The following is a 12,390-nucleotide window of genomic DNA, read 5'->3' as shown; positions in this document are numbered from 1 at the left end:
TGACTACCAGGAAGCGGGAGCCCCACCTGATGCCCCGGGCGAAGTGCTTTAAAAAGGGTTATAAAAAAGGGACAGCCATGCTTCAAAGCGGAGGAGTGAGAAAGCTTGTTTGATCTGGATGTCACTAAGAGAATCTGTTTAGATTCAGTACCTCGAGATTAAAAGCACTATTTTGAACCTTTTCTTTCAGTGTGTGCTGATTCGAGGGGAAACAGGAGATGATGATAATGACTTGTGTGTGGGTGAGACAGGCTTCATAAATGTGTTGCCTTTATGGACTGCTTATATTCTCGTAAAGGAAGGGCTTGTATAGTCACTCCATACTGTAAAACCGCAGCACCATGGGTATTCCTCTTCTTCATTTTTAAGCCGCAGCTACACTTTCCATAGTGACATCTTCCCTGGTGGTCTGTTGTTTGCTGCAGACAAACCCAACCACAGCAACCTTTACCCAGCAAGGAGTCTGGAAGCCTGGCCCAGCCCAGCAGGACAATAAAAAGAAAAAAAAAATCACGAGGGTGTTTTCTGCATTTTTATATTGTTGTTAACTAGTATGAAGTCATTTTTGGAAACGATGTAATGACACAAACCCAATTAGCTTTTGTTATGTGTTATTTTGTGAAGTCTGAGTTTTACGAGAGAACCTTGGTTTGCTAAATAATGACCTGGTTTGATGAATGCATGAAGTTAACAGGATATGTGGTAAGATAATAACATGCAGAGCAATATATTGTGGAGCAGAAATTGATTTCAGATTGCAGGCAGATAATTGCTCTCACAGAAGTCAGTCAACCAGAAGTTATTGCTGTAACAGGTCATTTGAGAGCACATTAAACCTTGGCCCATTGATCGGCAGTCTGTGTAACCAATAATTACTGTTGTGACCTTTCAGACACAGGATGGCAAAGTCAGCAGGTGATGCTAGGTGCAGTTTTTGCCATATAGTAAGTGTATAAATGTACCTCTCCGTGTGCCTGCTATAAGACCTGCTTGTTAAAGTGTAAAAGGGATGTTTTGCTCTGATCACTCCACTGGGACAACCAGTCCAATACAGTAAATGTCATCATTGTTTCACTTTTATAAAGCAGGTAGCTTTCAGCTCTCAGTGGCTGAGTCATCTATAAGTATTAGGAATACTGAGAGAACAAATAGCAGAAGAAACACATAAAAGTATGCAGAAGTGATCCAAAGTCACCTGTTGCTAGACATTTTAAACAGTGTCATTTTGTGCTATACAACGTGCTATGAAACCACAAAGAGATGGTATTATTGACCAAACACTACTTAGGTGTGGGTGCATTGAGTTTTACTGATAGCTTGAGTTTCTACTTATGTCTGCAGAATTACTGGGTCTGTTTGTCTGATTGAAGACTGCTAGTGTTTGCCAAGTGGAGGCTTGAGCATGGGCACTTTTATATAATAAGTATTATATTATGGACAGAAAACTCATGTAACCCATGGAAATTTGTTCATGGCTCACTTGGCTGAACTCTCAGTTTCAGTACTATACATCTACACCTTTAAAACTAGAGCACAGCTGCAGGAGACATTACTACTTTGGTTTGCAAAGTATACAAACAGGCAAGAGGCATTTTCCTGCTCATCAGCTATTTGTCACTGAAAATACCTTGCAGCAGGTTCAGGTGAACTTAGCCACAGTATGATTGCAGCTTTAAAACTAGAGCACAGCTGCACCAGCCACAGAACAGAGAACAGCTCATTAACTATTCTTGCACTGTGCTTAGATTGTGTTTGTTTGATGGATCCACCAATATCCGATCATTAAATAATAAATAATACTATGACACCTTCCCTGGATAACTTAATTGCAGCAATCTTAAACATTAAGATTGCTTCAATTAAGAGAGGAAGGAACAGATGAGTAAAATGAGAGACCTCTTAGCAGACCGCCCGGAGTCATACATGATAAAGATTCCTGGGACCTGAAGATACAAGATGTACCCTACAATAAAGATCTGATATGCAATATATCTTCTAAAGTGTTTAAATGATGGCATTTACTGTACTTTAGCTGTATCAAAGGAACTGAAAAATACTGATTAAAACAAGGTTGGTGCTTTGTGTGAATGGAGTCTAGACTCCTAGCACTACAGACAAGGCACACTACATAATAGAACAGTAAAATTTTTATTACACCATTTTGCAGAGTGCAAAGATACAGTATAGCTCAATTACCAGACCTGGTAAACAAAACACCTTATAAAAACTGTGTATACAAAATAGTCTTACACATTAACTTGTACATGAGCTTTAGAGTTTTTCTCCTCCTCAATATGTCTCCTCTTCTCCTTCTCCTCTTCAAGTTCCCAGAGAGCCTGCCTGAGCTCTTCTGTTACTTGGGCCCATCTGCTCCTGGCCACAATAGAGAGTGGTAACTGACAGCTTTTCCGTACTGCTACCCCATAAGCTATTCAGCTCAACAATTGGTCACAGAAATGATGAATTATGGATTACAAATAGTGTTTATTTTATTGAAACCACAAGAAAGTGTAAAACAGTGAGACTGATCCTGCAGATGCATGTTTTTGTCTGACAGGCCACTTCTGTTGCTGACTGACTTGAGCAGAGCGCAGTGGCCAGAAAGCAAAAACAATGAGCTGGAAGATGCTGAAGCTCATCACATTTGAGTAGTATGTGATCCACTGTTAGTATAAAAATACTGACTACAAGTGCTTGAAGTCCAGTGAGATTTAATTAACTTCTCAGTCCATGAATACAGAACTTATTAGACATGCAGTCATCACACAGGAGTCAGAGCACAGTCCTGGTACTTAGTGTGTGTAGTAGGAATACTGACAGCCACAACTGTCTCGCATTAATGATTAATGTTTTTCCTGCTCTGTATAGAGCATGCTGAAGATTTCATAATATTATTCACTAGCCAAGGTTATAATGTCAAGAATAAGTAAGTAACTAGCATCAGATGGCAGCGCATGATATGTGTGGCACTTTAATATAAGATTTGTGTTTATATCGTTAACCAGAAAGTTGTGTCAGGGTTTTAATAGTGTATACAAGAGGAAGTTTGGAGAATGTCTTTGTTACTGCCCCCATTCCTCTGACATTTAAACACAGTGTGACTCAGATCATGTCTGGATGTGATGAGGCTCAATGAAAGCATCAACCCTGATATAAAATTAGCATTCTGCTATGATCAGGTGGTACTGTAAGAATCAGAAGTACAACCATCATGTGTGTTTGTCAGTGTCCACAGTGACGTTGGCGTCTCCACAGTGACATTAGCAGTGAATGGTACAGTGTTAACATTTCATCAAAACAGCAGTAAGATGTGAATGTCTGCAGCTGGCATTGTATTTACTCCTGTTAAATGCCAGGGTCAGACAGTTTCCAGCTCAAGCAGGGAATGCCAAGGCATTTTAGTGCATTATTACACAGTTGCATTATTGAGTTTATGCAATTTCTCATTAAAGTCAGCTACTTTACTTACAATTATAATCTGAATTTAAAAAACAGCCCCTCATATTATTTCACTTGTAAGAGTTTCTGAATTTTTAGAATTGCAGTACCCTAATTAAATTTTAATGCCTTTCATCTTGTAATACATTGTAATAAAGTAAAATTGGCTCACTGTATTCTTTCCTTCATTCGTTACCTCTATGTATTTCACTGGCATGCAGATGCAACACTAAGTGGTTTAAATTACAATAATCATGCCATTTGACCCACTGGGTGAATACTGTCTTTGTTCATGGCTCAGTCAGATGAAATCTGAGTGCATCTGAGAATGTGGGTGAATATGTGCATGCTTGTGTGTGTATACATCCCCATGGATGAGCAAGGGCAGGCAGATGGCATGTTGACGATAAGCCAACACGCGCTGTACCCCACGCATGCTTTATGGTGACCCTACACTGCCATCGAACTACCATTCTTCAGATTCCACGCGTTGCTCAGAGAGGCTTGGCCTGACTGTATAGTACACAACACGGTCCCCTATAGTGACAGTAATCAGCATCATATTGCTTCAGCAGGGGTGAGTTAAGATCAGCTCAGTACATTATCTGTAGTAAATAATGTGTGTAGTACATGCCAACACACAAAACTGTTTTAACCCCATACCATCAGTGAGCCTTGGCCATCCATGACCCTGTGGCCAGTTCACTATTTGTCCTTCCTTAGACACTGTTGGCAGGTATCACTGTAGACTGGGAGCACCCAACAAGTCCTGCAGTGTGGGAGATGCTCTGACCCAGTCGTCAGCCATCACAGTCTGGCCCTTGTCAAAGTCACTCAGATCCTTACGCTTGCCTGTTTTTCCTGCCTTCAGCACATCAGCATCGAGGAGTGAATGTTCACTAGCTGCCTAATCTACCCCACACACTGACAGGTGCCACTGTAATGAGATAATTACCACCTGTCAGTGGTCATAATGTTATGGCTAATTGGTGTAACTCCACTGCACAGACTCTAGGTTAGATGTATCTTTGCATGTACGTGCATTTGCCCTGGTGTTGAACGTCAGTGTTAGAGGCCACGTCAGCAACTTCATTCAAGGCTCTATCTCTTCTTTGCCCTACTTGTGCTCTTTCTCCAAGGATGTTGGAAACTCTAGATTGGTTATCTTGTATTCTGTTGGGTATTGTGTCTTCATGGGGTGTTGTTTTTGTACTGTTGCATGCTGTTCTCCTTTGGAAGTCATGGAAATATGGGTTTGAATGTACTGCTCTGTGTCTGAAGTAGTTTTATTGAGATTTCTCATTCTGGCAGTTTTACTATATCTGAAATGTATGTTGGGCTTGCTTAAAAAGTGGGGCAAGAACAAAAAAGCTGCAAAATAACATGAGTAGAATTTTCCTAGGGTAGATGAAACTTATAGGGTTATTAATACATAACATTTCTGGGTGGATAGATATACTTGACAAGAATATTTCAAAGGGAAACCAGTTGTTTCTTGTCATTTTCTGTAAATTATTATAAACTGCTCCAGAGCATTTGCATCATTCCCTCAGGATATTCATAGTACCAAGAAGTGATGCCAAACTGTTGGTGCTCCTAGTATAAGAGTTACCAAGAAATAGCAGCCAAGAATATCTGTTCTCCCTGTATCAAGCCAGCAGCCCACCTTCAGGTCTGCAGTTTTAACCTTCAGATACTTCTGCTGCTGATGTGGATTGGGTTTGGCTGAGCTGAGCTTGCTGGGAAATCAGCCAGACAGAAAAGTGTGGGTAGATGAGCACAATAAAGATTTCATTTGTGCTCAAGTGTTCAAGTTTCCCATGGAAAAAGAGGATATTGTTTGGCTGGAATAGATATTAGAAAGAGGAAAGTCTTTCTCTCCTTTGCAGACACAGAGCAGAGCTGAGAGTTAAACGGTAGCACTCCACGAGTTGTAGTAACTGAGCAGTTACCAATGAATGAATAAGGAAGAAATCAGGAAACAAGAACAGACTATGGATACCTCAGGTTATTTGTGAAAAGACTGCTAGACACAATGTAAATTAATTACAATCAAATCATTTCTCCTAGACATCTGGGAATCTCTCATAATCATTCAATAACAGCTAGCCTGGCTTTGTCCAAAATATAAAGTCAATCCATCTAAAGTTCACTCATCTTGAGCTATGGTGGTCAGCATAAACATGTATATCCAACTTCTAGACAGAGAGAACCTCCTCCTGCTTCCAGTCTTTATGCTAAGCTAAGCTAGCAATTGTGTCCTGACTGTAGCTTCATAGTTAACTCACTGGTATGAAAAGTGATATCGACCTTCTCGTCTGTTTCTCCAGGAGAAATCCAAGAGGTGTATTTCAACAATGTCTAACTACTCCTTTAAAATCTCTTGCATTCAGTTGTCCTTGACACTGATCCCACAATTGACTCAAAACAGAAATACCATTAATCGATAAAATCAGATTCTATGTTTTAAATCTCAATTGTGAGTTCAACTTCAATAAAGACAGTCACTTAATAACAGGCAGTGCCTTGCTGAGCTGACCTTGTTGAACTTATTGTTTATTCCTTCTCTTCAGCATTTCCACCTTTCTGCAATTTTGCTTTGTGATGAGAATCCAGAGTCTGACCGACTGCGTCTTTGTTCACTCAGCACATGCTCAGTGAGAGAGGCTGCCTGGTTACAGTAACGTTAGAGACGGCCTTTTTGTCTGTGTTTAATCATTGTCTCCTCTTTTTGTGTGGTGGCTTTAGTGAAAACAAGCTACATTCTGACTTAGAGTCGAACAGTCAAAACAATTCAACTCATTTGAATCAGTTTGTTATCTCATTTGGCTGTAAGATGCTTCTGCTCTGTGGACCCCAAATGTCCATTGTTTCTAAAACTTGGGTCACTACATGGGACATTTTAGGCAAAACATTTACACAAACTGTCTCACTATTCCTCCAACAATTAGAAACTATTTCATAAACTGCACAATTACATGAATCAAGGCTGAAGATAGAGATAGAAGGTCCTTTTGTATGAAAAAGTACACTGGAATTATTTTATATTCATAGAAGTGAGTTAGGATAGTCTTTGAAGAGTCTACCGTTTTATAATTGACATCTATGTGTTGCTACAGCAAGTGATCTGAATAAAATACATAAAACCATCAAGATAAAATAAACACGGTATCTCCATTGTAAGCTAATGTTAGTATAACCAACTGTACTACATTGTACTTAAATGTTTTATTTAATTCATGTTAGTGTTATATTAGTATTTTGTTGGACGTTTAAGGGCCACAGTGTTGAAAAGGCTTTGGTCCCCCACACTTCATAAAGTAAATATTTCAGCTCATCTGCTGAAACACAAATGTAAATTTTGTATTTACCAGTGTTTAAAAGAAAAAAGGCACCTTTAACTAAATAACTGTAATTTATCTCTTGTTCTAATCACAATATGTAGGGGTGATTTGTCTAGTGACACACTGGGGGATTAAAAAAATGAGTCCTGCTTCTCCAGTCTCAGACTGAGTTGTGATTGATGGTTAACAAATAATTAACAATTTGTTCATTAACAACTCATTTAACATTTAATTCAGCAATTAATTTGTTAATGCTGCAGTGTGTAAGCAGCGTTTTACTCTTGCTGTCTAATTACTTTGCATGCTCTTATTTGCTTTCTGGAATATTCTCTAAACTTTGCTGTTTTAGTGAAATTGTGGATGATGTTTCCTCTTCAGACTCCAAATATTTATTTAAATGAAGCCATCTGAGAAGTTTAGTGTGTTTGCAGCCTTACCAGGGCTTTGGTCTCCTCCTCGTCTTTGTAATAGTAGAGCTGGTCCCCTCGCAATACAAACCAGCGACTGTGCCAAGTCTTGACAAAACCTCCTTGCTTCCTGAGCCACCCACACCTGATGACATTCGACCGTCCTTGCCTCTGAACTTCTGTGCTGGCCTGACCTCCACTGCGCTGAGGACTAGTGTGGGACATGCACTGGTCATCCATCACAGCAGCTGCAAAACAGGCAAAACATCTGTTTAGATTTAGAAAAGTTTAAAGTTCAAAGTAGACCCAAACATATGATAAAAAAACACATTCTGCAACCGATTACAGACAGATGATTCACAATTCATAAAGGGTCCCTTTTCAAACTCAGTACAGCCACTTAGAACATAAATTACGGAAACTGCAGCAGTTCAGCACAAATGTAATTCAGTTATATGATTCATTCAGGTCTTTTAGTTCCCTTTTCTTCTTTCACCTCTTTTAATGAAATGTAGTCTGTGTTTTATCCCAAGCCACTTAAACATTATTTCTGGAAAGACACATTGATGCAGGGGTTTTCACTTCATTTTTCAGTTGTAACAACATTCATCACCTGCCTTTCTTGAAACCACAGCAAATACGACCTAAATTATTTGTGTTCCGAGCCACCGTAACAGATGAATGGAAAAACATTTTTTGTTTTTTTATGACCTGGTGGTTTGCCTTTCATGGGGTATATGGAATTTGGGAGCAGACAGAGCTGATTGTTGCAAGGAGACATGGGCAGAAGAGGAAATGTGGCAGGAGAAATTCACAAGTCAGATAACAACAGGCCAAACCTCAAATCTCTTTCATCCATTTGTTTTGTGTCACCCGCCTACATATGTTGGCTTGCCAGTCCTCTTGTCACAGTGCAATATATTGTTTCAAGAACAGCAGATGAAAATTAAAAGGTTAAAAGGTTTCGCAGTGGGTGCAAAACATACATGAGAACTTTCTGAAATCAGCTGGTGAAAGAATAGCAAGCAAATTGCATCTCAGTTCAGTTAAAACATGCCTCCTCAGTTCCTCTCTCCTAACAGTTTCTCCTTGCATCTTTTTCTTGCATCTTACGTGGGTAGGATTAAGACACAAGGACAAGATGCAAGTAAAGGAGACATGGATGAAGTTAGAGGAATTGGGATCTGCCTTAGGACTCTCTGGTTTCCTGATATCATTATACAGTTTATACTCATAGGCAAATACTACAATTGCCCTTGACTGAACCTAAAACCTTTACACATACAGTGACAATATTAGAAAGATTAACCTCTGTATCCCTGTCGCTTCTTATGAACTTGATTGTTTTAGCTCAAACACAGTTCGCTCATAAACAACATCACACATACAGTAATAAATCACCTTACATGTACTGTTTCCATAAGCATACTAAATTGTTTAAACCTCAGTCAGTGACATATGCTACACTTCAGAGACTGTTGCTGTCAACTTGAAGCATTGCCATGTTATCAGTGGCTCTGGTTGAGCTTGGCTTGGTGGATGTCCAGACAACCCACAGGTCCAGATGAGGACCAGATGCAGTGTTCCAGACAGCAGTGCAGCAAGTGCAGCAGGACTGCTGTGGCGATTTCAGAGTGTCACCTGGTTTAACGCACACAGGCCAAGTAATTGTCTCCTGTATGTATGTGCATGCACAAACATGCTCACTCTTCTGCATTTCAGAAAATAGCAGCTTTTTACTTGTTTTGTATTGTGGTGGACATTCCCTGTTTATGGTGTTTTATCCATCCTACTTCCTCTTTTCTATGCTGCTTTCATGCTGAATCTATGTGGGCAGTGCTTGTGCCTACACAACAGACAAAGCTAAAACTTGATAACACTTCATTCAAGGAACAATTTGGTGCATGGGACCATTTAACATTAATATTGGAAGGATTAACCTCAATCCAAACCATTTTCACTATTCTTACTTGTCATACAATATGGATCCTAAGTAAAATCATTTAAAAGTGCTGAAATACTTAACACAATGATTGTCAACCAGAGTTGGTTGAAAAGTTGTTGAGACTCAGGAAAAAACATTTAATGTCTTTTCCCCAGCGACTCACTCTTTTGACATTTTCAGCTTACCAGCACAGCTATCCCAGTCAGCTCGTGTTCAAAAAAGCTAGCACATACAGTATGTATAGTAAATCATAGGAATTACTTTACCTAAAAGTGGTTGAAGACAAGATAGTTAATCTGTTTATCTAAAATGAATATTCTTAACCAACCACTGTGGAAAAGAAACACTGGAAACAAATTAACTGGATGTCTGCTTTACACAAGGCAAGTGGAAACATGAGAACTTGAATAAAAGGTAGCTTCAAGAAAAATAAAATTTACCTGGCAAATCACAGAAATAAAATGCTGCAGACCTTTTCTAAACCAATGTCTAAAATCTTGTCTGATCTCTACAATAATAAACATGGCGGTATGATGGAGCATTTCATTTCCAAAGCAGCAATTTACACTTTACTACCATCTATTTTTGTCTAGTAACACTTCATTCCATCTTGAGTATAACAATATCCCAGAATGTTCTCCCAGCGCACTCGAAAACTTTGACCATACTGAGAAGTCCAGGGAGAGACACCCTGACCTTCACTTTAAACAAAAACAACTCAGAATACACCATAGATAGCCACACACACACACACACACACACACACACACGCCTCAAATACTGCACATATTGTACGCTCACTAGAAAGGACAATACAAAGATAGTCAGGAATCAACCCCCTATGTTTTTGTGGCATGCACCAGAATTTCTTAGCAGGATGCAACATATCTGTGGCTCTGTGGCACTCGAATAAAAATAAGTGAGTGAAAGAAAAAAGAAGAGACAGGCTTTTCTATGACAGCTGCAAATCTTTCAAATCATGATGAGTATTTGTTTCCATTTGGGCACAGCGATATTAGGATTCACTGTTTGTCTGTGTCCATCAGCAAAACAGATGAAGAGCCAGAGCATCTCAGGATCAGGGATGCCTTTTTTGCTGCCTCAAAAATATGCATCTGTCAGTGAAATCACACTGTAGATTACAGCAAGTGGATGTGGCTAGCAATGAAAGTTCTTCTCAGAGCAGGCAAGAAGGCACTGGCTTGTGCAATAAATAAATTTCACTTGTTTCCTGGGACAGAACTGTTTGATGTAAAAAGATTCTTGTAATGAAACTGTGCATATAAAAAAATGCCTTGTATCTTATAGGGTTTTGTGGGATGTAATGAAATTTTAGGGTCATTCAGGCTTATTCTGCTGAGTATTTTCTGAGGCTGCAACTGATGTCAAATGCACCATATCTCTGCTACAACGTGAATAACATCATATCCAAATATTCAGGAAATAATGATATCTAGACGTTTCAACAAGAAAGGAAGTTCGATGAAAATCTCTGAAAAGGCCTGTCTCACAGTGTCACTGCTAGTTTTCAGTGCTTACACAGAGTGTTTGTTCACCATATGGGAAAGTGCTGAAGCCTGAACTGACATTTGACATGTCTTTGTTTGATCTGAGCTAGTTTGGAGGAAAGGAGGTTGAGGCCTTTCTCTTCTCTTCATCCTTTGGGAAATTAAAGTTGTGCCAGAGAAAAATTTGGAGGCTAAAATAAAACGAACAAACAAACAAAAACCAGAGTTAGCTAAATCATACATTCAGGTTGCAAGAAGAAGAGCATTCAAATCCCTGCATATTGAGATGACACATAGACTGTTACCCAAGCTGCCAAAAAAGAAAAAAAAGAAAAATTTGTTGTGGAGCAGGGACAGCAGGAGGAAAATCTTCTGTGACCGCAGGAAGCGGATGCTAAAACAGCAGCAAAGGAGCCTTCTCTCAAGAAAAAATTGTGTTCAACAAACTTAGATCTGCTGCCTTTCCACCCTCTGACTGCTAAGAAGCATCACAGGCCAACATGTCAAATATAAATGTGCTAAGTGCATTATAAGAATATTCACAGTTTTCAATTTCCTAGGCTTCATCATCACCCAGTGGATAAAGTTCCTACACCTGTCAAGCTTTTTATTGTCACATGACATGACACACAGTGATAATATGCAAAGTTTGTTGTCATTTTTTATTGCTTAATAATTATAGCCTTTTTATGGTATCAGCATCTTCACTAGTGCTGTGCAAATAAATAAACTGATTTTTTTCTTGTATTGCATTGTCTTCCTAGCATTTTAAATATCATAGGGAAACATGTCAGATCTGACTCTTTTATTCTATTTATTGGATGCTTAGTTAAAGTTATTTTGAATTCAGTCTTACTAGTATTTTCATAGTATATGTTTTCACTCTTAACATTACATGAAAAACAAATTTTAGGATGAGGAATAACTGATGTGCTTGGTAACCTTAATGCTAACTCATTTAACAAGTTTGGCTGCTGCTGCTGGAGTATAAACCTCCCCAAGTCTAACATGAAACAGGACCGAGCTGTTATAACCTGGGCTCTAATTTGCATTTTCTGTTCATATCAAATGTTATTAATGAGTAAATATATACACAGTAATACATATAATCTTCCACTTGAAGCCTTAATGATTCACTTATGAATAGCAGACATGAATTCTTTATTCATGTCCCTTAACAAGTGTCAGACAGTGCTGTTACCATCTGTCTGTCTCTAGGGCTGTGCTGCGTTTTCAGCAGCTGCTGCACTCCACAGTGGCCCCAGTGCTTGCCAGTAATCCCCGTGCCAACTTTCCCTGGATGATGGAAAGGTCAATGACGCATGAGTCAGGGAACCCACTACGGTGGATCATAACAGTGCTACCATTTAGGCTGAATCAAGCCTGACTTAATCTGTTTTGAGAGAGATTAAGTCAGGAAGAATTGGCTTTGTGACAGAAAACAAACAAACAAAAACACCACAAAACATGTGACAGAGGAAACATTGCCAGTCAGTGCTGTCAATTCTTTAAATATCTCAGAGCAACCTGCCCCCCACACTCTACACAGTAGGGCCTTCATGCCCCACATGTGTTAAAGACAAATATAACCCTCCACTACCAAAGTTACTGCCTTGAGGCCAGTCTGTTTCTGTTAGACTACTGCTGAGAAGTCACCGAGGTAAAGGAAGGGCATGTTACTTGTTGCTGCTGCTGTTTAGTGGTTGGGGAGGATGTGAAAGAGGAACGTTCACAGATGGAAGTACTCA

At 39.3% G+C, this 12,390-nt stretch overlaps 1 protein-coding gene across 1 annotated transcript in view; it reads right to left on the bottom strand.

The window, feature by feature from the left end:
• arhgap24 (Rho GTPase activating protein 24) overlaps positions 1-12,390 on the bottom strand; it is a 46,386-nt gene that overhangs the window by 30,788 nt on the left and 3,208 nt on the right. Inside the window, 1 exon segment of the mRNA XM_020621092.1 lies at positions 7,220-7,437. Within this exon segment, the coding sequence (XP_020476748.1) occupies positions 7,220-7,429 (210 nt within the window). The 5' untranslated portion in view covers positions 7,430-7,437.

This window comes from Monopterus albus, unplaced genomic scaffold (genome assembly GCF_001952655.1).
Source record: "Monopterus albus unplaced genomic scaffold, M_albus_1.0 scaffold253.1, whole genome shotgun sequence".
Lineage (NCBI taxonomy): Eukaryota > Metazoa > Chordata > Actinopteri > Synbranchiformes > Synbranchidae > Monopterus > Monopterus albus.
Note: the sequence above shows the minus strand (reverse complement) of the source record. Positions and strands in the feature narration are given on the sequence as shown.